Below are 27,455 nucleotides of genomic sequence, written 5' to 3'. Positions count from 1 at the left end.
AAGTAGTGAATTAGAGAATCGTGGTTTCAGTCGAGTGGGGAACAGAGAACAGTTACCGGGTCATTGCAACCCAGTGTGGTCTCAGTTGTGCTGGGGAAAGCGCAGAGGAGAAGCCTCACTTTCCCGCCCCCTGGTCGGGGAGGCTTTTTCTTGTTGACGTTGGTGGCTCTCTTCAGAGAACACAAATCCCTACTGTATTACCTGCAGTGCAGCAAAATGACCAGCAGGTGGCAGTGGCAACACAAAAGAACTTCCCCATGAACCTTTCCCCGGAAATTTGCTTTCGTAAATTAACAGATGAATGAATACAACAAATATTCACTGGACACCTTCCGTGTGCCAGGCATTGTATGCGCCGGGCATACAATGATGAGCAAGGCGAACATGGTCCCTGCCTTCATGTAACTTAACACTGATTCAATCCTGTATGTATTCCACAAGTATTTCCTGGTACCAAACCTGTGCTAAAGACTGTCCTCGCCCTGCGGAGATAGAACGTGGATAACGTATAAATCGTTAGACCTGGGTGTAAAGGAGGATATTGACAGCCGACCTAGGAGCAGGACCCCCAGGCTAAGTGCTAGAAAGGCCTTGGGTTATCCTGTGCCCTGACTCCGCCCCCTATGGTATTTTAATTTAATTAGTCACCCAGAGTAGTCTTTTTAAAACTCTCCAGGCGATTTTAAAGTTTGGCAAGGGCTCAGAACCACTGCTTTGGTGTCCTGGCATGGTTAACATGTTAACTCATCATTTAATTAATTTCCAAAATATTTGCACAACCATTCTGTATTAGGTGATTTGCATATATTATTTCTAATCCTTCTGCAAAGTCCTTGAAGGTAATAACAATCATGACCAAAACAGCCAACATTTACAATATTTACTGAGCGCATTCTCTGAGCCAGATTCCATTTTGAGTGTTTTTTTATCTATGAACTCATTTAGTTATCACAACAACCCTAAGACACAGATATTATATCTTCATTCCTACTTTATTTTATTTTTATTTTTGAGACAGGGTCTCATTCTGTCACCCAGGCTGGAGTGCAGTGGTGCGAACACAGCTCACTTCAGCTTTGACCTCCCTTTCAGGTGATCCTCCCACCTTAGCCACCCAAGTAGCTGGGACCACTGGTGTGCACCACCATGCCTGGCTAATTTAAAATTTTTTATGAAGACAGGGTCCTGAGGACCCTGAGGTTACCAAGGCTGGTCTTGAACTCCTGGCCTCAAGTGATCCTCCTGTCTCATTCTTTCAAAGTGCTGAGATTACAGGCGTGAGCCATCATGCCTGGTCATCATCTCCATTTTATATCCAAGGAGAATGGAGCACAGAACTGTTGGGTAACATGTCAAAGGTCACAAGCTAGTTAGTGGTATAAATAAGATTCAAATCCATGTGGTCCAAGTCCGGTCTTAACCACTGCACCATGCAGCCATTTTACAGATGAGAAAACTGAGGCTCAGGTGGAGCTCACTGGTGAAAAGTCCCCTCAAGCAGGAAGTGGCTGAGCTGCAATTTGAGCTGAGGATTCTCTAGCTTTCAAGTCAGCCTGATTCAATTTTGACCCAGTCCTCAGTAACAGTTTGAAAACAATGTCATATGGAATTTTTACCCAGCAGGAACCAGCTCTTGGCAGGCATTTGTGTGTATCTTCAGCACCTAGAAGATGGCAGAAGAGTCAAAGGAATAGGAGCTTGAATTTGAAATTGGAGGCCTGTGTCTGCTGCACCACCTTGACTGAGTTGCTTATGTCTCTGTATTCCATTTTTTTCCTGCCCATAAACAGGCTGGACCTTAGCCGAGACATGGCTATGCAGTGACATGTAGTCACACTTTGAAATAAGATCATCTAAGGCGGGTTTTCTCAACTTAGACAGGATTTACATTTGGAACGGACAATTCTTTGTGGTGGGAGCTCTCCTGGGCACTGGAAGATATTGAACAGCATCCAGGCCTTGACCTGCTAGAAGCCGGTAGCACCCCTCTTCCCTGACAAGTTGTGACAACTCATAATTTCTCTAGAAATCGTATTGACACATGTCCCCTGGAAAGCAAAATCGCCTCTGGTTGAAAACCACTGGTCGAATGTTTTAAACAATTCGGGTTGCAACTGGTGTTAACTCCAGCCCTTCTCTCCCAGGAATGCAAATGAATTGGACCGATGGCCTTATAGATCTACTCACAAACCCACTGTCATTTCTATTTTCTTTTTCCATTTTCCCCTCTCCTTAACAATAGCAGAAAATGTACATTTCTGGAGCACATTTGAACAAAATGCTCGAAATCAAGTCCCCTAGTAATAGTTACAAATGGTTTGCAATATGCCCTACAAGTAGTGGAGCTTTGAAACAGAGTGGTGATTAGCAGCCAATGCTAACTGAAGACTTGCTATGTGCCAGGCACACCATTCATTAAAAGCCTTTATATTTATGATTGGCATGTTCGTTTTTTAATCTTTTTGATGAGAAAGCTGGCTTGTATAAAGTCATCGTGCTTGTAAGAGGCAGGGCTGGGGTACAAACCTGGATGTGCTGGTTTTGAGTGCTGTCCATTTAATGGTTCTGCTAGAACAAAAGGCCCTTCTTTACCCAAATCCCCTAGGGTTATCATGGATTTCTCTGAGAGACCGCCTTCCCAGAGACAGAGATTTCTAAATGAGGACGGGCACTCAGCTAACACCGGACGTGCTGGCCAAGATGTGGCCACAGGAGACGGTTCAACAGTGGAAGCTCCTACCGCGGCCACAGTCTGGCCACAGCACCTGTGGGCTCTGTCCAGGCTGGGAAATCCCTGTGTCTCGTATCCCAGGTGTTCTGGGCTCAGGGCTGTGATGAACCAGGGCCTCCCGGGGAATCGCTGTCTCTTAAGCAAGCTAAGTGACTCCTGGAGAGCCACCCATAAAACCCCTGCCGGATTTGTCATATTCTTGTTAGTTTTGGCGGTGTGGTTTATGTCTTTGGGATGGTTACCTCAGGAGTCATCCGCCACGTCCTTATCAAAGAGGGGAAGTTGGAACAAAGCGGAGGTGTGATAAAGACCACATTCGTTTTGCTAACAATATCAACGACAGTAATAGTAACATCATTTGTCAAGCCTCCTGGGCTTGGGGGATTCAAGGATCAACTGGAGACAATCCTAGCAAGTGAGTTATGTGTTTGATTCTATATATATATATTTTAAAATTCTTTCTCTTTTTTTTCTTACTCTAGGGAATGTGATTCTACAAACAAATAAACAGATCATTTCAATAAACTGCAGCAGCTGTGGTGACAGATGTCACTGTAGGTTCCATGGGAATTCTGAGGACGGAAACACAACCCAGCCTAGGAAATCAGGGAGGACTTCCTGGAGGAGGTGATGCTGACAATTCATTGTGATTTCCTTCAAAGACCTGTCTCTTCACCCTCCTTTCCAAATAGGCCCCAGGCTCCATGCGAATGTGGGTCATATCTGCTTACACCTTACTGTTTTTCCAGGGGCCAGTGCCAGGGTTCCCAAACTGTGCACCAAGGTGACCCAGGATGCCACCAGGAACTCACAGGGGTGCTGTGGGATTTTTTAAAAAAGTTCTGAGGGCTGGGCACAGTGGCTCATGGCTGTAATCCCAGCACTTTGGGAGGCCAAGGTGGGTGGATCACAAGGTCAGGAGACCATCCTGGCTAACACAGTGAAACCCCGTCTCTACTAAAAATACAAAAAATTAGCCGGGCGTGGTGGCGGGCGCCTGTGGTCCCAGCTACTCTGGAGGCTGAGGCAGGAGAATGGCGTGAACCCGGGAGGTGGAGTTTGCAGTGAGCTAAGATTGCGCCACTGCCCTTCAGCCTGGGCAACAGAGCCAGACTCCGTCTCAAAAAAAAAAAAAAGTTCTGAGGAAACACAATGATGTGTTGGACCCCTGTGAACTACCAGCTCAAGATAGTTCACCGTTTCAACGTTAGATCACATCACCTTTCTTTTGATGATGACTCATCATTGCAAAGCTGGATTTTTTTGTGGTGCTTGTGCTAACTGTGACAAAATCAATGTGGAACAGGAAATTAGGGTGGTGAAGTCTCATCTGATCCTAACATTTAAGAAGTCTTGCACAGTCCAACGGGTATACACATCCTTGTAGCAGCAATTGTCATTATTATTATTATTATTATTATTATTATTATTTGAGACAGAGTCTTGCTCTGTCTCTCAGGCTGGAGTGCAGTGGCGTGATCTCAGCTCACTGCAACCTCCGCCTCCCGGGTTCCAGCGATTCTCTTGACTCAGCCTCCTGGGTAGCTGGGATTACAGGCACGTGCCACCACACACAGCTAATTTTTGTATTTTTAGTAAAGACAGGGTTTCACTATGTTGGCCAGGCTGGTCTCGAACTCCTGACCTCAGGTAATCTGCCCACCTCAGCCTTCCAAAGTGCTAGGATTACAGGCGTGAGCCATCATGCCTGGCCAGTAATTGTTATTATTTAATAATGAAAAAAACCATTTTTCTTTTATTGTATGTGCATTACTTTTTCAAATGGCTACTATGTTGTGAAGAGATAACTACTCATTCAGTTGTTTGTACCTAACTGTTTAATAAATGGAATTGGTATTTAATAAATGGAAATGGTATTTTGGCCTAGGAAATCTGTGAAAAAATTCCTGAGACACCAAGGGTGTCATGAGTTGAGAAAGTTTGGGAACCTCTGTCCTAGCGTGTGCCTGCATATAGGAGGCCTGAACAACTGAGTAAGTTGAATGACTGAATGAGTTGCTCCCAGCAATCCTTCTCAGTAAATGGTATTATTTTCTTTCACATATGGGGGCTCTGAGGCCCAGAGAAGGCAAGTTACTTGCCCAAGGTCACTCAGCAGAGCTGGAGGGTGTGTCTGACTTTGACACCCAGACCCTTCCCTTTATCTCTGCCTGAACTGTCTGTTCTTAAAGTGCCCGGGGGTAAATGGACTAGGATTAAAAAGATGTGGCTTTCAGTCCCAAGGGACCAAACTATGGCTTTGGGCAAGTGACTGGGCAAGAGGCTGTAGAAAACCAGAGCTTATAGTTTTCTTTTCTTCTTTTCTTTTCTTTTTTTTCTTTGTTGTTGAGACAGGGTCTCCCTCTGCTGCCCAGGCTGGAGAGCAGTGGCGTGATCTCTGCTCACTGCAACCTCCGCCACCTGGGCTCAAGCGATTTTCCTGCCTCAGCCTCCTGAGTAGCTTGGATTGCAGGTGCTCACCATCAAGCCTGGCTAATTTTTGTATTTTTAGTAGAGACGGGGGTTTCACCATGTTGGCCAGGCTGGTCTGGAACTCCTGACCTCAAGTGATCCTCCTGCCTCAGCCTCCCACAAGTGTTGGGATTACAGGCATGAGCCACCTCACCACTGGGCCCAGCGGCTTATGCAGTTTTCTGTCTGCTTCATGAACTTCTTGGTGGATCTTTGTCCACTCTTAAGCACCAGAGGTTTGCCCAAAAGCTGAACTGCAGAGTGATGAGGTTGAGAAGATGCTTTTGGGTTTGGTCAGGCTTGAGTTAGAATTCTGGTCTTCCTTTCCGTTGTGTGGACTCAGGAAAGCTACTCACCCTCTCCAGTCCATCTTTGCCTGCTTTTAAGTGGACAGGCATTCACCTGTGGAATTTCCGTGAGGGCGAAGAGTGTTAGTGTTGGGGAAAAGGTCAGCCTACTGAAGGGGCCCATCAAATGGGTGCTGTTCCCTTTGTTCAGTCGACAAAATGTTTCAACGCTGTTTTATGTCTGACAACCTCAGCTTTAAAAATACCTTCAGAATCTAGACTGCATCCTCCCTCTTACTCAGGAGCCGCGCTGCCAGAATCTGACCATCTCTCGCCTCCTGCGTTATCTCCCATCAGCCTCGCCCGCTTGTCACGTCACTGCCATCACACGCAGGGCTCTTCTTCAGGCTTTTGGGAGTACCGCGTGTCTCCTGACACCCCGCGTGGCTTGTGAACTCATTAGCATGGGTGTAAGGGAAGCCGTCTCTACTCAGCACTGCAGATCCAACGCTGAGATTTCAGGGAAAAGCATTCCCGAAGGGAGGGAGGGAGGCTTGCGTCTTGGAAATCCAGCAGCAGCTGCCGCAGCTCAGAGGGTCTTTAGAGACTGGGTCTCATTGGTGAAGTGCTTTTTCTTTTTTAAAAAAATGATGTCTCCACCTTTCAGTATTTTAATAGAAGCTTTTGTTTTAAGCTTTTCATCTTTGGGTATCTGCAGCTGGAGTTACTAAAGTGGCTGCTTCTGATCGCTCTTGCAGTCACTAGAAGGAAATGGGAATGACACTCACGTCCTAGGGCTGCCCTTGACAAAGGACCACAAACCGGGAGGCTTAGGACAGCAGAAACTTATTGGCTGGGAGGCTGGAAGTCCAAAATCAAGGTGTCAGCAGGGCTACACTCCCTCTGAATGCTGCGGGCGGGGCGGCGGGGGGGTCCTTCCTTCGTGCTCCCTGGCTTGCAGCTGCATCACTCTAATCTCTCCCTCTGTCATCCTGTGGCCTTCTCTGTATCTGTGTCCCCATCTGTGTCCAGATTTCCCTCTTTTACAAAGACACCAGTCATTGGATCAACACCCATCTTAATCCATTGTGACCTCAGCTTAACTTGATCACATCTGCAAAGATTCTATTTCCAATCAAATCCACAGTTACAGATACTGTGGGTTAGGACTTCAAAGATGCTATGTCCAATCAAGGTCACAGTTACAGATACTGTGGGTTAGAACTTAGAAGTTCTAATCAAGGTCACGGTTACAGATACCATGGGTTAGGACGCCAAAGACGCTATGTCCAATCAAGCTTGCAGTTACAGATACTGTGGGTTAGGACTTTAACATATCTTTTGGGGATAGATTCAACCTATAACAGGAACCAACCAATGTGGATTTGGCCCAAGGTTCTGGGGCTTGGGGACCAAGTGTGGTTGTGGTTAAGGGGCTAGGTTTAGTATGTGTGTATAAACACACACACACACATAGATTCACAAATATATATATAGTGTCTAGAAATGTGTCTTACACATTCAATGAGCAATGATTCTTGTTATTTGTACTTCCCTCTGAATATCAGTTTCCTTAGTGTATATGCATATATATGCACATATGTACACACACTATATATACACACACATACACAAAAACACATGTTTACAGATATGTACAGTGTGCTTAGCAATGTGTATTTTACATTCAATAAGTAACTATTGTTATTATCTGTACAATGGGGGCAGTTGCATTTTATCTCTAAGTCATCCTGCAGTTGTATTTTATCTCTCAGATTCCCTTCAGCTCTGAAATTCTGGGATTCTGACTAAAAAGACAGATGGAGACACAGGGCTGTGTGGTCCAAGAATCCCTGTTACTTATGGAAACAGAATAATAAAGTCTCCCTTTTTGAGAAGAGAAAATAAGAACACAGAAATGGAAATTTTTCTCTCACAAGAAAAGGATCAGATGTTAAGGGAAATCTATGAAGCAAGAGCTATGGGCCTAAAACTCTTCATTCTTTTGGGGTCTGTAGAGTAAAGCCCTCTGCGGGCTGGGGAAGCTGAATTTATGAACTAGCAAATGGGAACTTGGCTTTGGCTGGCTCATGAATAGAGCAGAGAGGAAGGTCTCTTGTGAGTGTGAATTTGGCCATGCTCTGTCTTCAACGAGAGACAACAGACATCTCCATTTTTATTTTCCTGCCGGGAATAAAAGAGTTAATGCATGCGCCATTCTTAGAATGACACCTGGCATACAGTAAGTGCTCAGTAAGTATCAGCCTATTCAGTGAAAACAGACAAGGACTTTCTTGCTTTCTGGTTGCCTTTCTGCAGTTTGCTCATCTAAATTGTAGAGTTGCTTGTTAGTGTGGTCATCAAAATCTGTGAAGCCTGTTTTAGGTAGTTGTGAGAAGTCACAAAACATAGCCACTATAGGAGGTGGCCAAGTCTATAAATTGTACACAGTGTTACTCACATCAGATGTAGGGGAATTTATAATCAACTCACAGGAATTCTATTTTTTCTTTCCTTTTTTTCCCCACCAGAGTTAAATTCTTTGTTCTTCAACACTATCAAGACCTCACTGTGGCTTCTGGAGTTTGAACTGGCTGTATTTCTAATGGAGTCGTTCATAACACACTCATTTAAAATATTAGCGCAGCTGACAGTTTCTAACCCCAAAAATACTGTGTAAGGCTCTGCTCCTTCCATATAACTTCATGCTTTCCTTATGCAATGACTGTGAACACTGTTTGTACATCAGAATCCCTAGAGATCCTTGAAGTAGTATTCTCTTTTTTTTTTTTTTTTGAGGCAGGGTGTCACTGTCCCACCCAAGCTAGAGTGCAGTGACAGAATCACAGCTCACTGCAGCCTTGACCTCTTGGGCTCAAGCAATCCTCCCACTTCAGCCTCCTGAGCAGCTGGGACAATAGGTGTATACCACCATGGCTGGCTAATTTCTGTATTTTTTTGGTAGAGACAGGGTTTCGCCATGTTGCCCAGACTGGTCTCAGACTCTTGGGCTCAAATGATTTGCCTGCCTTGGCCTCCCAAAGTGCTGGGATTACAGGTGTGAGCCACCACACCTAGCACAGTATCCTCTTCTTAAAATGAAACCAGTGAGGCTAGGGTGGTGGCTCACGCCTGTAATCCCAGCACTTTGGGAGGCCGAGGCGGGTGGATCATTTGAGATCAAGAGTTCAAGACCAGCCTGGCCAACATGGTGAAACCCCATCTCTACTAAAAATATAAAAATTAGCCAGGCATGGTGGCACGAGCCTGTAATCCCAGCACTTTGGGAGGCCGAGGCGGGTGGATCATTTGAGATCAAGAGTTCAAGACCAGCCTGGCCAACATGGTGAAACCCCATCTCTACTAAAAATATAAAAATTAGCCAGGCATGGTGGCACGTGCCTGTAATCCCAGCTACTCAGGAAGCTGAGGCACAAGAATCGCTTGAACCCAGGAGGCGGAGACTGCAGTGAGCCGAGATGGTGCCACTGCACTCCAGCCTGGGTGACATAGTGGCACTCCCTCTAAAAAAAAAAAAAAAAGAAAAGAAAGAAAGAAACCAATGATACCATGCTCCCAGGGCTACTTGAGGAAGAAAGAGTGAAATTTGGTAGAAGATTTAGAGCAATGCAAGATAAATTTACCGTAAATGTTATAGTATGTGTGCTCCCAATCAGTGTTAGGTACTGTTTTGTTGTAGTAATAATAATAAAAGCCCCTGTCGAAAAGTAGAAGGCCTCCTCCTAGCAGCCCAGCCTTCCATCATGAACAAGAGAAAGTGAATCTGTTTCTACCTACTGGGGGCCCAATTCAATAAACAGGACTCACAAACGCAGTGGGGTAGGCGAGATGTCCAGATGGGAGTCCCTGTTTCACGGCTGTAGCAGGTCAGAAGAGAACTCCCTTCAAGCACAAAACCGGGGTTGCAGGTGTATTGGATGGTGGTCCCCACCAGCAGCACAGGATCCGAAATTAAGCGGGTCGAGTGATCCACCTCTCCGGGGTCGGTGCAGTACATAACTACACGGGATGAAACCAGACCAAGAGGACGTCAGACCTCTGGATGACCATGGGTTTGCTGAGAATTACAGAATGATCTAGAAAGTTGCCTAACTTGGCCGGGTGTGGTGGCTCACACCTGTAGTCCCAGCACTTTGGGAGGCCGAGGCAGATGGATCACGAGGTCAGGAGATTGAGACCATCCTGGCTAACACAGTGAAACCCTGTCTCTATTAAAACACAAAAAATTAGCCTGGCCTGGTGGCAGGCACCTGTAGTCCCAGCTACTCTGGAAGCTGAGGCAGGAGAATGGCGTGAACCCAGGAAGCGAAGCTTGCAGTCAGCCGAGATCGTGCCACTGCACTCCAGCCTGGGCAACAGAGCGAGACTCCATCTCAAAAAAAAAAAAAAGTTTCCTAACTCAGTTCTTTTCCTTTTTGGAAGATAATGTATCTTTTGCTTGATAAAGGCGGCTGGAGAACAGGCCAGGAGAAAATAGCCTTGAATTTAATTCCTCTTTTGAGAATTTGCCCAAAGAGGTGGGGCATGGTGGCTCATGCCTATAATCCTAGGACTTGAAAGGGAAGACAGAGGTGGATGAATCGCTTGAGCTCAGGAGTTTAAGACCAGCCTAGGCAACATAGCAAGATCTGGTCTCTACAAAAAATACAAAAATTAGTGGGGCATGGTGGCGTACACCTGTTGTTCCAGCTACTCAGGAGGCTGAGGTGAGAGGATCGCTTAAGCCTGGGAGGTCAAGGCTGCAGTGAGCCATGATGGCGCCACTGCACTGCAGCCTGGGCAACAGAGTGAGACCTTGTCTCAAAAAAAAAAAAAAATATATATATATATATACACATATATATGAATTTGCCCAAATAATTTGCATCAGGGTCCAAAGACCTGTGTATAAGGTTGCATATTGCATTATTATTTGTGATATTTTTTAAAAAGGAAACAGGGAAAGAGTTAAATATCATGGAATAGCCATCCCATGAAATTCTGAGCAACTGCTAAAGAGAACAAAGTGAGGGGGAGCCTTCACAGCTTTCTCTGTAGTGCTGGATTGTAATAAAATAAACTTTCATTACTTTTCACATGAAAAAATCAATATAGATAAAAGGAAAACAATAAACCAATTAAAAGAGAATAAACTGGACAACATGTATGATATGAAAAGATACCCACATTTCAGAGCTGAAAAAAAAGCAGATGCAGGAAGTTTGTAAGAATGGATCTGCTGGGTGTGGTGGCTCACGCCTGTAATCCCAGCTCTCTGGGAGGCTGAGGCCAGGAGTTTGAGACCAGCCTGGGCAACATAGCAAGACCCCTGTCTCTACAAAAAAATTTTAAAAATTAGGTGGGTGTGGTTGTTCACATCTGTAACCCCAGCATTTTGGGGGGCTGTGGGGAGGACTGCTTGAGCCCAAAACCTTGAGGTTGCAGTGAGCTGTGATTGACATATGACAGATGACACATATATAGATGTCTATGTGTGACATGTAATGTATGTATGATGTGCATCTACACACACACACAATTGAAGCAATATAGAATAAATTTTTAACAGCGACGTTGTTTCCAAAGAGTGACATCATCAAAGATTTTCACTTTCTATTCTATCATTTTACTACTGCCTGGGTACTATAAGTAAGCATCTTTACCAACGTAATTTTAAGATATGGCTATATATGTCTTTCAATGTCAAGACAGGAGATTAACCAATGAAAGATTGATGAAATCCAGCGACTTCTATGGGGAGACCATTGTGCCAAGGGGTTTTTCTGACCTCATTTCATCAGAAGAGAGAACAACAGAGGTGATTGGTGGGTCTCCACTGTCTTGGATGGAGGATAAGTGAGAGACCCAGCATGGAAATGCAAACAGTCCCACATAGAAGGGGCCCAATTCAAATTTATTTGCTCACTTTGGGCCTTTTCTTGGCAAAAAATGAGGCAGGTAAGAAGACTTCTATAGGGAACTGGTTCATGTTCATTCCAATCCCTTAAAATGATTAAATAATAATGATTTTTCCCTCCCTTCCTCTCCTCTCCTCTCCCTTCTCTCTTTTTCCTTCCCTCCCTCCCTTCCTTCCTTCCCTCCCTCCCCTCTTTTGTTCCTTCCCTCCCCTTCCCTCCCTTCCCTCCGCTCCCTCCCCTTCACTCCCCTTCCCTCACTCTCCCCTCCCTCCCCTCCCTCTGCTCCCTCCCCTTCCCTCACTCTCCCCTCCCTCCCTTCCCTCCCCTTCCCTTCCCTTCCCTCCCCCTCCCTTCCTCCCTTCACTCCCTTCCCTCCTTTCTTTCTTTCGTTCTTTCGTTCTTTCTTTCTCTTTCTTCCTTCCTTTCTCTTTCTTTCTTTCTTTTCTTCCTTCCTTCCTTCTTTCTGTCTCTCTCTCTGTCTCTCTCTCTCTCTGCCACCCCTCTCAACAGGGTTTTGCTCTGTCACCCAGGCTAAAGGGCAGAGGCATAATCATAGCTCTAATTCCTGGGTTCCAGCAATCCTCCTGTCTCAGCCTCCTGAGTAGCTAGGACTACAGGTGTGTCCCACCACACCCAGCTAATTTTTATACTTATCATTATTTTTTAGAGATAGGGTCTCACTGTATTGCCCAGGCTGCTATCAAACTCATGGGCTCAACTGATCCTCCCACCTCAGCCTCCCAAAGCACTAGGATTACAGGCACGAGCCACTACACCCAGCCAAATGTTCTTTATCACCAGGCTACATACGCTCCCACTCACTGGAGTTCACACCACTCCCTAATGTCTCACACCCAGCTTATCTCACTCTTTACATTATGGGCCAGGTTTCTGAAGGCACCTGAGTCTGTAATTCCACTGAGGGCTATAAAATGACGTTTGTGAGCAATGCTCATGAATTGGTGGAGGAGGGGAGTCCAGATTCTACATTAGACAGCTCCACTGCACACACTCAAAAAAAGATCCCTAGAAGGGATTTGCCACCCAGGGACCTAGAGGAAGGAAACAAGACCACTCTTACTTTTCTCACAAAATGGGGGGTCGCTGCTCCAGCTGAGGTCCCACTGGCAGGTGAGGGTGTCGCTCCCCACGATGTCGTAGCCGGGGTCACACTGGTAGGTGATTCTGGCTCCCCGCACCAACTCCGTGTGAGAAGTGGTTTTCCAGCCATTCTGGATCTCAGGTAAATCCGAGCAGGAGTCATTCCTTGACACCTCTTTAAAAGAGAAACGTCAGCCTTAGATGGGGGAAGCAGTCTTGTTGTCGGGGCCTCCTTTTATGAAGGCTGGAGGGATGAGCGAAGAGAAAAAAAAGCCTCTAGAAATGAGCAACACGCTTCCAAAATCGCTTAACTGGCAAGAGCTAGTCTATAGTGAGGCTTTTTTTTTTTTTGAGACGGAGTCTTGCTCTGTCGCCCAGGCGGGAGTGCAGTGGCACGATCTCGGCTCACTGCAGGCTCCGCCTCCTGGGTTCATGCCATTCATCTGCCTCAGCCTCCCGAGTAGCTGGGACTATGGGCACCCGCCACCACGCCCGGCTAATTTTTTGTATTTTTAGTAGAGACGGGGTTTCACCGCGTTAGCCAAGATGGTCTCGATCTCCTGACCTTGTGATCCGCCCGCCTCGGCCTCGCAAAGTGCTGGGATTACAGGCCTGAGCCACCGCGCCCGGCCTATAGTGAGGCTTTATGGTTACCTCTCTCTGTGGGCCCCTGAACTCACTGAACATTCTCTCGGTTTGATAAAACCAGTTCAGGATTTCGGGTCAGACAGAATCCTAGCTCTGCCACTTACTAACGGTGTGACGGGGGGACAATCACTTTTTCACTCTGCAGCTCAGGTTCCTTGACCTTTCATGAGGGAATAATTACAACAGAATCTGCTTCACTGTGGCCGCTGCTTACCAAATGTCACTGGATGACTCTCACCTCCGAGGGTTTACACTCTTAAAGATTTTTCTATTTTTGTTTTTTATTTTATTTTTGTTTTTCATTTATTATTATTATTATTATTATCGTCATCATTATTTTTACAGGCAGGGTCTCTGTTGCTCAGGCTGGAGTGCAAGAGTATGATCATAGCTCTCCACAGCCTCAAACTCCTGGGCTCAAGTGATCCTCCCACTTCAGCCTCTGAAGTAGCTGGGACCACAGTCATGTACCACCATGGCCTGGCTAATTTTTTTTTTTTTTTTCTGTATAGATGAGGTCTTGCTATGTTGCCTGGGCTAGTCTTGAAGTCTTGGGTTCAAGCAATCCTACCATCTGGGCCTCCCGAAGTGTTGAGATTGCAGGCATGAGCCACTGTGCCCAGCAGAATTCACACTCTTGTGTAGTCCCTACCAACACTGAATAGGAGATTGCAAAAGTGGCCCTGGGTGGCTTCTGAGGTTAGGTCATAACAACATTGAGATTCTCTCCTTGCTCTCTGTTGAATCACTCGCTTGGGAGGAAGCAGCTGCCATATTGTGAGGATGCCCAAGCAGCCCTCCAGAGAGACCCATGGGAAGAGAAACTGAGGCCTCCTGTCAACAGTTGGCATTGACTTGCCAGCCACATGTGTGAGCCATTTGGAAGTTCATCATGCAGTGCTTATCAAGCCTTCAGGTGACTGCAGCTCTGGCTGGCATCCTGACCGGAGCCTCATGAGAGACCTCAAGACAAAGCCATCCAACTCATGCTGCTACTGAATTTCTAACCCAGAGAAACTGCAAGATGATAAATGTTTACTGCTAATTTGGAGTATAATCTATGACAGCAATAGGTGACTAATATGCTCAGCTTCATCCTAAGAATATCTATAAATCCATGAGTTTGGTGAATAAGTAATGTACGCATTTTTAATATGCATTAAGAGAAATAATTAGCTATCAAAATAAAAATAAGCTGGGCACAGTGGCTCATGCCTATAATCTCAGCACTTTGGGAAGCCAAGGTAGGAGGATTGCTTGAGCCCAGGAGTTTGAGATCAGCTTGGACAATGTAGGGAGACCCCCCCATCTCTACAAAAACAATAACAAAACTAAAAAAAAGTGAGCCAGGTATGATGGCACGTGTCTGTAGTCCCAGCTACTCAGGAGGCTGAGGTGGGAGGATTGCTTGAGTCTGGGAGTTCGAGACTGCAGCAAGCCATGAAGGCTTCACTGCACTCCAGGCTGGGTGACAGAGTGAGACCCTGTCTCAAAAGAAAAGAAAAAAAAAATTGAACAAAAATAAATAAAAATAAACTGTTGGTATATTCTTCCAATCCAATTGCATATCATTAGTGAAAATGAACCATACTCTAGAAAATGCTACCCACAGCTTATTACTGTGCCTTTCTCTGTAATTGTTCTGTTTTTCTCCTACAAACTCTTGTTACTAAGGTAGCAATGCATGGCAAACTATTACTATTCTTGCTTCAAAGTGCCCACTGCACAGATTTGGAGGAGTGAGCTAATTATGTTGTATAATTAATTTGCAGTTCTTATGTGCTTCTGGGGAAAGGAGAGCACCTCCGCTGTCTGCAGGAAAGTCATTCTGAGAACCAAGCAATGGCTTTTCCCGGGATTTCATCATGATTTTATTTGGGGAAAGGAGATCTCATGGGTGTCTGCAAGAAGAAGGGTAAGAAAATAGCTTCAAGAATTGCTTGGTGGGGGGACAGGAGCCTCTATTTTTAGGCCTCTGAAAAATCAGCCAAGCCCTGGATTTGGGACACAGCTGCAGATGCTCAGACTATGGATGAAAGGGGAGAAATGGGAGCAGACACCAGAAATGTGGTCTGCCTTGAGCCAAATGCTTTGAGACGGAGAAAGGCTTGCTTGTCTGACTTTTCAATATGGGCCACCATGGCTGCACGCTCCCGTGGGACCTCCTGTCTCCTTGGTGCACCCACTGCATTTGTAATTTCTCAGTTGCTGCCACGAGGCAGAAGAAGCTTGGCTTAAATCTTGTCCCCACTGTTTACTAACTGGGTGGCCTTGGCTAAGTCACTTAACCTTCCTGTTCTTCAGATCCCAGGGCCTGTACCCCAGGGACCCTGATTCAGGAACATGCATTTTTACCAAGCACCCTAAGTGGAGGTTTCTAGAATGGTCCATCCCCACGGGCCCTTGTTAACTTTGCTAAGAATTAGAAAACCACCGTATAACCTTCCTGTTCTTCAGATTCCAGGGCCTGTACCCCAGAGACCCTGATTCAGGAACATGCATTTTTTTACTAAGCACCCTAAGTGGAGGTTCTGGAATGGTCTGTTCCCGTGGGCCCTTAACTTTACTAAGAATTAGAAAACTGCCCTAGGGGTTGGAAGACTTCTTTTCTACTCTTCTTTCTTTTTTAAATAAACGGTGTGACTCCGGTCATGCCAATTAACTGCTCTAAGCCTCATTGTTCTCATTTGCAGAGTGGAGTCAAGAATTATTACATTGTCTATTCCAAAGGGCAATGTGAAAGCTAAATAACATGCAGGATATGACAATGTTGTGTGAACACTAAGATGTGTTAGATGGATTCATTTGTTCCTTTGACTGAGATATTATGAGCATCTTATTAGATGCTAGAAATACAGAGATCTGAAGTCATGGTTTCAGTCTCATGGACAAGATTAACACCAAGGTTCAATTTTTGTGCAAAAGAAATTCACAAATGCACTGAATGCACACCACCATCTACCATTTCATGCTCATGGGAGACATCACTAATCAAGCACAGCCCTCTGTTTGTTTGAATCAAGCAGAAACCTCCCAATCCTCAAAACAGCACTCCAGGGAGCCACTGTTATTTGATTGGAGTTGACTTACAATATGGAGCTTAGTTATTATCCTAGACTTGGAGGAATAAACACACGACAAATAACCAATGTCTTCTCAAAAAACACTGCTTACTCATATCTGTTTCTTAATCCCTTCCATCCCATGCATTTGGCCGTAGACAGTAGGCAAAGAACAGGAAACAGTGAATGGGTCTTTGCATCTCTCTGTTCAAAGGTGAATTCTGGGAGTAGAATTCACATTCTAGAGCCACGTAGGCCCAGAGTCTTCCTGTGGAAGGCTCTAATTGCAATCATAGCAGGTAAATTTTGGCCACCTTCCAGAGCTGGGCTTAGGCATTTAGGTCAATGTAGGATCTTCAGAATTCTCTAGTGACCACAGGAACCCCTGACCCTACCATCTGATGGATCCATTGAATGGGAGTTAGATCTGCGTATGGTAAAATCTAGACCCAGAAGAGCAACTTACAGTTGGCAAGCACTTCTCATGCCCATGGCAGGCATCACTGATCAATCATGACATTCTTTGCCATAGACTTTAGGCATGACCTCCTTGGAGTTCTTTTCAACATGGTCTTCAACATAAGTAGTAAGCAACTGAGCGGCATCACAATTAGCTAGAACGGTCTATTTGCCATTCTTGTAAAATTAACTGTGTGTTTCTTTAACAGGAATAACAACCAGGAACTGTTCTCTCTTTTTTGTTACCCAAACTAGCCAAGCTGTGTATCCCTGAAAAACATTTTCTGCAATCCTTTTTCTGCCTCTCCCACAGCATCAGCTTGCGATCCTGATATTGTCTATTAACGAGACTGCCTTTCGCATTTCCGCTAATGCCTTAAGGGTAGGGAGAATATTCTATTCATCTGTATATCCTGGTGTGCAGAGCCTAGCATATAGGAGGTGTCCAGGGAATTTTTATAAACCAAATCCTCTGGAAAATGGAGATAATGCATTTGAAGATGAAATAAAATAATATATGTTAAAGTGCTTGCCAACTGTAAGTTGTCACACAAATCACAAGAAGTTTCAACTTCAATTAACAGAAACACTTCTTCGTCAAGATATTGCCAAACTGAACACTGGCCAGACTTTCTGGTTAAACTTGACCAGCCTTGGATAGAGTCAAAGTCAGATTTTTTTTTTGCCATCAAGCTGAATGCAGGTTTGGAATACTGACTTGGGCACTAGGGGAGATAAATGAGCAAAAACCATGACCTCATCTTTCAGTGGAGAGGGAGAGGATGTCTAAGGAGAGAGACAGGAGCCAGGAGACCAGAGACTTCCTCCAAAGGCAGCTGAGTCTGGAGGGTACATTGCCTGGACAGCCAACATGAGTTATCCCCTGAAGCCCAGGGCACTGCCCAGAAAAGAGCGGGGAACCCACAAGAAATTGTAGCAATGACACTCTGAAAATATTTAGCAGCACAATCAAAGGTAAAAAGGCCCCTGGGAAACATAAAAAAGAAGATCAATATTCGTGTTAGCCTCTCTGAGAGGTGGACATGTAGCAGGCAGGGATGAAAAATGTTCACCATCTGGAAATAAAAATGCAAGGAATGTACTTTGGCACGCATGAGGCTTCTTGAAACAGCCCATGGTCAAGGGGGTAGCTTGTTTTTTAGGTGCAAGTGCTGGTACAGAGAGGACAATTCATATTATTAGGTTGGCGCAGAAGTAATTGCAGTTTTTGCAAATTAAAACTCCAAAAACTCTAATTACTTCTGCACCAACCTAGTTAGAGATGGACAGTTTTTTTTTCTTTTCTTTTCTTTTTTTCTTTGAGACGGAGTCTCGCTCTGTCACCCAGGCTGGAGTCAGTGGCGCGATCTTGGCTCACTGCAATCTCTGCCTCCTGGGCTCAAGCAATTCTCCTGCTTCAGCCTCCCAACTAGCTGGGACTACAGGTGCCTGCCACCACACCCGGCTAATGTTTTTTTTTTTGTATTTTAAGTAGAGACGGGGTTTCACCGTGTTAGCCAAGACGGTCTCCATCTTCTGACCTTGTGATCTGCCCGCCTCAGCCTCCCAGAGTGCTGGGATTACAGGCATGAGCCACCACGCCTGGCCAAGATGGACAATTCTTTAAGTGAAGGGGGAGAAAGAACCAAAGACATGGAATCTTGCTCCAACCACAGGGTCTTTGGTGGTAGTGGTGGTGGCAGAGGGCTGGGTAGGATGAATTCTCCTTTTCTCTGCTCCATCCTGGAAACCAAGATGCCAATCTAATTCCTGGGAAGTGCAAGCATGTTTCCTAATCACTGGCCGAATCCTGCCCATTGAAATTCTTGGGGTGCAACCACTCATCCATTCTTCTGGATGTCAAAGGATGTTAGGTCTTAATTACCCTCTTTGTCTCCCAGGTTCTCTGCTGCTGCCCAAAATATTGGGGGTGGAGGAAGCTTTGGAGCTGGGAATGAGGAAGCGTGGATGGGAGCTCGGCTCTGCCCCTGATGAGCAACCCTTCATCCTTGCTTGTCCAGGGTTTCTTCTGCTGGAACACGACAGGGCTGGACCAGTTCCTCTGTTAGTGCAAGTCTCTTCTGGGGCTGGAACCACTGGGACTTCATGGTGTCCCAGTCCTCTGACATCTGGGAATGTTGGTAGTTCAGACTAGAGTGGTGGCCATAGAAAGACGGGGACATGTGCTTGGATTTGAGACATATTGAAAAGTGGAGCTGAGAGGATGGATTGGATATGGGGGCAAGGAAGGAGGAAGCAGTCTGAGAAACCAGGAGGGTTGCGGTCTCATTTCCTAGGATTGGCAGATAGCAGGGGATGCTGTTGGGTAGTGGTGGTGGTGGATAGGAAAAGAAATCATTCTGTTTGGCCATGTTAAATCTGAGATGTCTACTGGATGGAGGCAAAGGAGGAGTTGGCAGGGAGTTGGATAGATGGATTTGGAGTTTAAGGTCAAGGTTGTAAGTATAAACCGGTCAATGGATATTGGTACTGTTTAAATCCATGGGCCCTAATGAGGGCATGGAGGGAGTGAGTCTAGCTGGAAGAGAGGATACAGTCCAGGATGGAGCCTGGGACCCTCCAAGGTTTAAAGGTTGAAAAGAAGTGGGTCATAGAGCCAGTAATGAATGAGGGAGTGTTACAGGGTGGAGAATGAGAAGGGAAGAGTGTGATTGGATGAAAGCATGGGAGCGTGTGAGCTAAGCTTGAATTTGATAGCAGGTTGTTTTTTTGTTATGTTTGTTTTAGGATGAGCAGGAGAGACACGGTTTGGAGGCCACATTGAGGATCAGGAAAGACACCTTTTGCATCTATAGCTCCTAGAGTACAAGAATTGCGAGAGGAAGACTGTCCTTGTTCAACGAGGCTACAGGAAAAGAAGAGGCCTTAGAGGAGAGCTGAGCTTCAGTTCAGGCAAGAAGGTGAAGACGATGTTTGAGAAGTTGCACAAATTGGGAAGAAATTAGGAAGTATGTTGATATAAGATCTCAGCTGACCACAAATGAAACATGAGGACAACAGGTTCTCAGCTGACCACACATGAAACATAAGTTATGAGGCATTGTCTACTACATCCTGGTATCAACCTTGTGGAATAGGTATCACTATTCCCATCTTACAGATGACAAAAAGAAGGCTCAGAGAGGTTCAGTAACTTTCCCAAAGCCACACCGACATTGATGACCATGCTAGGGCTCAAACCCTGGTCCTCATGACTAGAGAGCCCAAGCTCTTAAAAATGACTGTGCCAAAGCAATGAAAAATCACTGTAGTACAAAACCGCCAAATAACCTAGAGGAAACCACCTTAACCTGCATCTAAACACAAAGAAAAAATAAATTGACCAGATGAGACACCTACCTATGTAGTTCATGATAAATCCCTGGCCCTTTCCAAAGATGAGGCCAGCAGGGTCCGAATGGAACTGGATGGTTAAGTCTGGCGTGGAGGAGTACAGCTTCTGGGGGCCACTGTTCCCAAGGTACTGCCCCAAGATGTGGGGCATGACCTCGTCGCCATCGTAGATGGTCAAGATGTCACTGTTGCTCAGATTCAGGCTTGGAGGGCAGAGAAGAGGGAGAGCCATGTGAAACAGAGTATGGGCATTCAATAAGCCCTTGATTAACTTTTTCAGGCAATACATAATTTCTTAAGTGTGTATGTGTCAGGCCCCAGACTATGTGTCTTACCCCTAGGCTGAGGGTACGATTGGCATAGATTGCAAATGTGACACAGAGATTTGTAAGTCAGGTTTTTTTTTTTTTTTGGACAGAGTCTTACTCTGTCACCCAGGCTGGAGTGCAGTGGCGCGATCTTGGCTCACTGCAACCCCCGCCTCCCGGGTTCAAGCAATTCTCCTGTCTCAGCCTCCCGAATAGCTGGGACTACAGGTGCACGCCGCTATGTCCGGCTAATTTTTTTTGTGTTTAGTAGAGATGGAGTTTCACCGTGTTGCCCAGGCTGGTCTCGAACTCCTGAGCTCAGGCAATCTGCCCACCTCGGCCTCCCAAAGTGCTAGGATTACAGGCGTGAGCCATTGTGCCCGGCCTTCAATTGGGTTTTTCAAGACACATTGATGCAATGGTCTTGCCTGCATGGGACTCATTGCAAACTCAAATGCTGCATTGTAAGAAGAATCACCTTTAAAACTCCCATTATCGGCAACCATTTCTTAGGTGACATCTCTATGTTAGGCACCAGGCTATAGGCTGGGGCTATGACCTGCATCTCTCATTCTTCTTCAGTGCAGAACATGCTGACAGCTTGCTAATTACAACTTGCATTTTTATATAAGGTGAAATGATCTTTCCATTTATCACGGGGCAAATTCCTCAAAGTCAACTGAGTTATCCATTATGTTTAAGGGGTAGGGCAGAGGTGGGATGGAGGCACCTTATTTATGAGATATGCTCAAACCTGTCACCATTCATACTGTTAAAGGATGACACATTTTCAAAGACTCCAGTGCAAGAAAGTACCTTGACACTAAATAATTAAACCACAACGGATAGTTAATAATCCAGAAATCACTTCACTATACCACAGAAACATGTGCCATATCAGACACGCTAGATAAAATTGATCTCCAATTGAAAGAATGCCAGATAATTCACCTTTGGCTTCATCAATCATGGACAGATATAAACTCACATTTCTTTCTTTCCTTTCTTCTTCTTTCCCTTTCTCTGTCTTCTCTCTCTCTCTCATGTCTTTCTCCTTTTCTTGTTTCCTTCTCCCTAATTTTTTTTTGAGCATCTGCTATGAGCCAGGCACTGTGCTGTGCTCGGAAGCATCACAGAGTAGTGATCTATTTAGATTTGTAAGCCAGGGATTGTGGCAGAAGTTATAATCAAAGTAAGGAGAGAGAAAGTAAGGACAAACTCAGATTGGGGCATCATGGAAGCCTTCCTGCAGCAGGTGACGCTTCTTGCTCTGAAACCTCAAGAAAGAGTAGAAGACCTCGAGGCAGATAAACACAGAGTAGGGAGTCCAGGTGCAGTGGCTTACACCTGTAATCCCAGCACTTTTGGAGGCTGAGGTGGGAGGATTGCTTGAGGCCAGGAGTTCAAGACCATTCTAGGCAACAAAGAGAGACACTGTCTCTACAAAAAATAAAAATAAAAAAAAAGTCCAGGCGTGGTGGCTCACGCCTATAATCCCAGCACTTTGGGAGGCTGAGGCAGGAGGATCACGAGGTCAAGAAATCGAAACCATCCTGGCCAACATGGTGAAACTCCGTCTCTACTAAAAAAAAAAAATTAGCTGGGCGTGGTGGCAGATGCCTGTAGTTCCAGCTACTCAGGAGGCTGAGGCAGGAGAATTGCTTGAACCTGGGAGGTGGAGGTTGCAGTGAGCTGAGATTGTGCCACTGCACTCCAGCCTGGGCAAAGAAGCAAGACCCTGTCTCAAAAAAAAAATTTTTTTTTGGTGTGGTGGTGCACCTCTGTAGTCCTACCTTCTCAGGAGGCTGAGGCAGGAGGATTGCTTGAGCCCAGAAGTTTGAGGCTACAGTGAGCTATGATTGTGCCACTGTACTCCAGCCTGGGCAATAGAGTGAGAACCCATCTCACAAAACAAAACAAAACAAAACAATGAATGGTGGGGAGAAGGCAGAGGGAAGAAAGGAGTAAGACCATGGTTCCTGAAAGAATTTTCCCAGTGGTCAGTGTGCCTGGGGTATGGGGATAGGCATAGAAGCCTGCAGAGTTCTGCAGGGATTAGATCATGAAGGGCTTAAAGAGCCAAGCTTCAACATTTGGACATCATCTTGCAGGAGACGGGGAGACACCGAAGGGTTTTATACAGGAACTGCGTGACTGAGCAATTCAATGCCAGAGGAGAGGTGTTCCAGGAAATGGCCCTGAGAAGAGTTCCTGAAACTGATGCAGACTGACAGCGGCCCTCCCTGCTGATAGCTTCATCCAATGGCCAACAGTGGTGTTTGCTGCTAGTCCGGGAGTAGGGAGGCGAGGTGGCAACTACCCATGTTGGTGTTTCAGGTGGTCAGAACAAAACAACAGAAACACAAAGAAAGGTATTGAAAGTTTGCTTCTGGGAGGGCAGGGATTGTATTTTATTCACCCCAATACCTTCCACCGTACCTCTCATAGTTCCTCATGTAAAGTTGCTCCAAGGGGTGGCTTAGGAAGATTTTGATTGCCCCCATAATTTTCATCAGTTTCCCCTACGCTACTCCCAAAACATCTTCAAATAAAAGCTACCTGCTTGCTTTGCACACATGTCTTCAAGACAAAACCCCCACACCCCTCCTACTCCCCTGACAGTTTTTAACTAGATCGAAGCCCCTAAACCCCTGCTATATTGAAATTCTGGAGTTGCCACTTGTTCTTGCACACAGTAGGTGCTCAATAAATGCTAAGGTATGAAAGAGCCTGCCAGAGAGTCTACTTGACAGCAAAAATAGTGGGACTGATGTCAGCTTTGGACCTATGGTAGGGGAGGGCCTCTTTAGCTCTAAGTACCACGAAAACATCAATTGTTCATCAAAGTGCTGGATTAGACTAGTGTGAAACATGGTAGATGGCAGATTTATTCCTTAAGCTGACGTCACAGCTGATCCGCTGGTAACAGTAGTTTACAGACAATGCGCATCTTGGCTTTATTCTATCTTTCACTTCAGTGGCCAAAATGTAGTAGCAGCATCTTCAAGGGTGAAAATAGCTTTCATTTTAAAACCATACGGCAAGTCTTTGTCCTCCACAAAATAGGATGGAGCAATGTGCAGGGAAGAGCACAGTGGTTTGGAAATCAGAAAGCTTTGGTTTGATTCTCAGCTTTGTCACTTTCATGGAAGGCATGTGGTTTTTCTGAAATTTCTTGTCCGTGAATCAGCCTTAATATTCCTCGTCTATGTCATGAGCTCTGGGGATGAGGTGAGGCAGGCAGAAGGCCTGGATTCAAGTTCCAGCTTCACCATTAGCACCTGAGCAAGCTCGGTGATGTCATTGGAATGTTATGTTGTTATATTCCACTTTCATTTTTGGCATCATCATCGTTACCATCACCATGATGACTATCGTCATCATCATCATCACCACCATCACCCTTCTCTGGATTTCTGTTTATTCCAAATGACATCAGATGATTTATGTCAGTGGTTTTCAACTAGGGGCAGGTTTCCTCACAGGTGACATTTGGCAATGTCTGGAAACATATTTTTCCTAACTAGGTGGGTACCATGGGTGAGTGGAGGCCAGGGATGCTGTTAAACATACTGCAGTGCACAAGACAGCCCCTCAACCCAAAAAAGTATCTAGTCCAAAATGTCAATAGGGCTAAAATTGAGAAACCATGACTTATATAAATGCACATTGTAAATGGTGTGCAACAGACCCTTAAATGCAATTTCTTTTGTTGTTCTGAGATTTTAGCAGTATCTCCCTCAGCTAAGAACAAGACAATAGGTGCAGTGCATTTCCACTTTCCAAAGAGAGATACTTGGCTGTTGATTGCATTTGGATTCTCCAGATGCAGAGATCAAGCAAAGATACAAATGTCTTTTGAAGTCTGGCTTGTCTGGGAGGCCCTCCCAGGCAGCACTAGTGGGGAAATGAGACAAGAAGAAGGGAAGGACTCAATGAAGAGTGCATTGATGAGCAGGTTTCACTGTGCATTTTGGGTCCGGTCCTGCAGGAACTTTAGAGATGGTGCAGAACGCATCCATAGGGAGAAGGAGCTGGGGTATTTATCCTCCAGTTCCCATCCTTTATTGACTGAGGGCTGCTCCTGGATGTGTTAAGTCCCTAGCACTTCTGGCTTGCCCATGTAACCACATGGCATCAGAGAAATGCTGGAGAAGTGGACAGGGCCTTGAAGTAGGAAGTCATTATGGGCACATGGTGGCAAGTATTGCACAGCTTAGAGAGAGTACCAATGGCATCATCTACTACCATTAATGCAGCTCTTCCAGTCTGAGCCCTTCTTCCCACCTCTAGCTTATATAAGAGAAGGAAAAGAAGGCACTGGGCCATTGAGGAGGCTGGCAGGAAGGACTGCCTTGAGGGGAGCGGTCACTGTGGGACATCATAGGAGGGAGGGTCGAATGTGTATCACCCTCACATTAAACCTAGTGAGGAGGGCTTCAAGGGAACTCTTGGTGACTTGGCAGGTGTCTTTCTTTCATGGCTTGGATAACAGTGGCTGGATTTGATGCTCACCAAGAGAAATGATAAAATCAGACTGGGACTGCCTGCCTGCCTCTGGGCAGAGCAAGGAGAATAAAAGCAGATATTGACAGTAAGCATGCCATCACTGATGACAGTAGGGATATGATCTGTGTTTCCTGAGTCTAGTTGTGAACCTTGCAGGCAGAAGCCAACTATAGGTCTCCTTAAAAGTGGCCTCCTACTGAAAGGGTGATAGAACCCCAGCAAAAGGGAAAGTTAAGAGCAGCTGTGCTCAGGAGACTTTCACACGTTGAATATCCTATTAAAGACAGAAAAAAATCAGCATTCTATACATTCTATAACATAACAGTGTAGCCAAGTTAGAGTCTCCTGTTCCCTTACCTCCCATGCCCTTTGTCTGCAAAATTCCCAGCCAGAGGAGCACGGTTGAGGGAGTGATGAAGTTTCAAAATGAATGATACTTAGGGTTGTAAGATTTTCAGACTGGACTGCACTTACTGTGACCAGAAGACCTATGAAAACGCAGCTTTCACCCAGAGGAAAAAAATAATATAGGATGTGCCTGAAGGGTCATTGGGAGAAATAATCAAGTTACTCTCTGCCTCATCCTTCTGAATCTTTTTTGACAGACTGGTTCCAATTATGTACACAGAGTCTGGCAATTTAGTTTTTTCCCCTCAATGCAAAGAGGAGCTTACATTTTCACTTGCTCATCCACGTATTTACCAAGTGCATTTAGTGTCCCTGGAATCAGACCTTCGTAAGCAACCGAGATGAAAATGTGTTGAGTTCACTGCAGGGAGAGCCACAGGGCAGAGTGTGGTTTTCCACTGAGGTCTGAATTGAGATGTCAGCTAGATACGATCCAAGGAGGCGCTAGGAAAGCAGGATGGCAGTTTGACTCTAAGATGAATGGGAGATGGAGAGATGCTGGCAGGCAGGCAGGCTTGGTCTGACTGTGATTGGAAGTGGCAGGATCCCCTCTGGGAGAATCCCATAGGACCACAGAGCTTCCCAAGACCAGACCCAGCCCACTCTGCCCCCTCTCAGGTGCCAGAGTGAAAGGTTTTCCACAGGCACAAAGTGTGAGCTCCTGGCAGAAGACCTCGGCTCCCATCTCCCCCTCTACATCCACCTTGTTCTTCTTGGTCACTGTCACAGGCTATCCTCAGACCATCATCACCTTTCTCTTGGGCCATTGGACAGCACCTCGGTGGTTTCCTGACTTCATCCCCACCTGGCCCTGATACTCCTCCCCTTAGCAGCCAGATAAATCTTTCCAGAAGGTAAATCAGACCTGTTCCCTCAACAGATGAATGAATAAGCAAAATACGGTCTGTTTGTGCAGTGGAATTATTATTCAGCCATAAAAAGGAATGCAGCATTGGCCCACGCCGCGGCAAGGGTGAACCTCGGAAACATGACGTGCAGTGAAAGAAGCCAGCCATGAAAAGCCACCTGTTGAATCACTCCATTTATAAGGAATATCCAGAATAGGGAAATCCGCGGAGAGAGAAGGCAGATGGGTGGTTATCAAGAGTTAGGGGGTGAGGAGAAGAATGTGGAACAATTGCTTAATCGGTATGGAATTTCTTTTTGGGATGATGGAAAGGTTTTGGCACTAGATACAAGTGTTGGTTGCACAATATTGTAAATGTACCATATATATAGACATATATATTGTATATGTTAAAATGACTAATTGTATGTTGTATGAATTTCACCTCAATTAAAAAAAAGAAACATCTTAGGATAGAGCGCAAACTTTTAACCCTAGTCTCAAGGCTCCACAGGTCTATTTTTTGCATTGCCGCTTGCCCCATCCCTGCCGCCTCATTTCTGACTCTCTCTCTTCCAAGCCATTATTTTACCTCCAACCAGACTGCATTGCTCCTCAGTCTCTCCAAAGCACGATGCTCTTGGTGACCTCTGGGACTTTTCACATTTCCTTCCCTGTGCTCTGAATTCTCCACCTGGGAAACTCCTACTCACCCCTTAGTTTCAGCCTTCCATGATTCACTATTGCACAGAGCCCCCAGCATCCCCTCCTGGTCTGGGCTGCAACCCTTCTGCTCACCCTCCTTATGGAGCTTAGTCAGCACTCGGGGCCCCATTGGTCTGGGGATGCTCATCTGCTGCAGATCAGGAGCTCCCTGAGGCCCTCCCCTGTCTCGCTCACTGCTGGCTGTATCCCTATTGCTCAACACCATGCTGAGTGTGTGTCTCGGTGAATCAGTGCCAGCTCAGGGCATAGGGCCAGATTTCAGGCTCAGATCTTTCACAGAGTAGACTGTGGCTTTGACCCCAATTCCTACCTAGGACCCTAACCCCGACTGGACTCTTCCCTGCTTCAACCTTGGGAAGGGGACTCCTCTTAGCCAGTGCCATGGCTGCTTTCAGCACGCTCCCCGGGGGTTAAGTTGAAAACTTTGATATCAGAGGGAGGCTGTCTCAAGGGATTTCTGCCCCACCTGCCTCTAGGGCTCCTTGTTGGCCATGCCTTGATCCTTCTTGGATATGCAGGTCACCAAAGTCAAGTCCAATGCCACCTGACACCCTGCATGCCTGAGAGGCCACTCCAAAGCCAACCCGCTGGCTTGTCCATCTTGTCTAGCCTCCTCTCCTTCCCC

At 45.8% G+C, this 27,455-nt stretch overlaps 1 protein-coding gene across 8 annotated transcripts in view; it reads right to left on the bottom strand.

Annotated features, from left to right (window-relative positions):
• SEZ6L (seizure related 6 homolog like) overlaps positions 1 to 27,455 on the bottom strand; it is a 213,887-nt gene that overhangs the window by 23,003 nt on the left and 163,429 nt on the right. For 6 of the 8 annotated variants that reach the window (XM_030816001.1, XM_030816002.1, XM_030816003.1 and 3 more), the window contains exons 10-12: positions 20,039 to 20,235; positions 12,490 to 12,684; positions 9,319 to 9,510 (exon numbers count right to left, since the gene is read on the bottom strand). In XM_030816001.1, the coding sequence (XP_030671861.1) occupies positions 9,319 to 9,510; positions 12,490 to 12,684; positions 20,039 to 20,235 (584 nt within the window). The remainder of the gene's footprint in view (positions 1 to 9,318; positions 9,511 to 12,489; positions 12,685 to 20,038; positions 20,236 to 27,455) is intronic. The other 2 variants (XM_030816005.1, XM_030816006.1) reach the window with 1 other exon arrangement.

The sequence above is a fragment of the Nomascus leucogenys genome, chromosome 7b, assembly GCF_006542625.1.
Source record: "Nomascus leucogenys isolate Asia chromosome 7b, Asia_NLE_v1, whole genome shotgun sequence".
In the NCBI taxonomy this organism is placed as follows: domain Eukaryota; kingdom Metazoa; phylum Chordata; class Mammalia; order Primates; family Hylobatidae; genus Nomascus; species Nomascus leucogenys.
The sequence above is the reverse complement of the archived record's forward strand: the minus strand, read 5'-3'. Positions and strand labels throughout refer to the sequence as shown.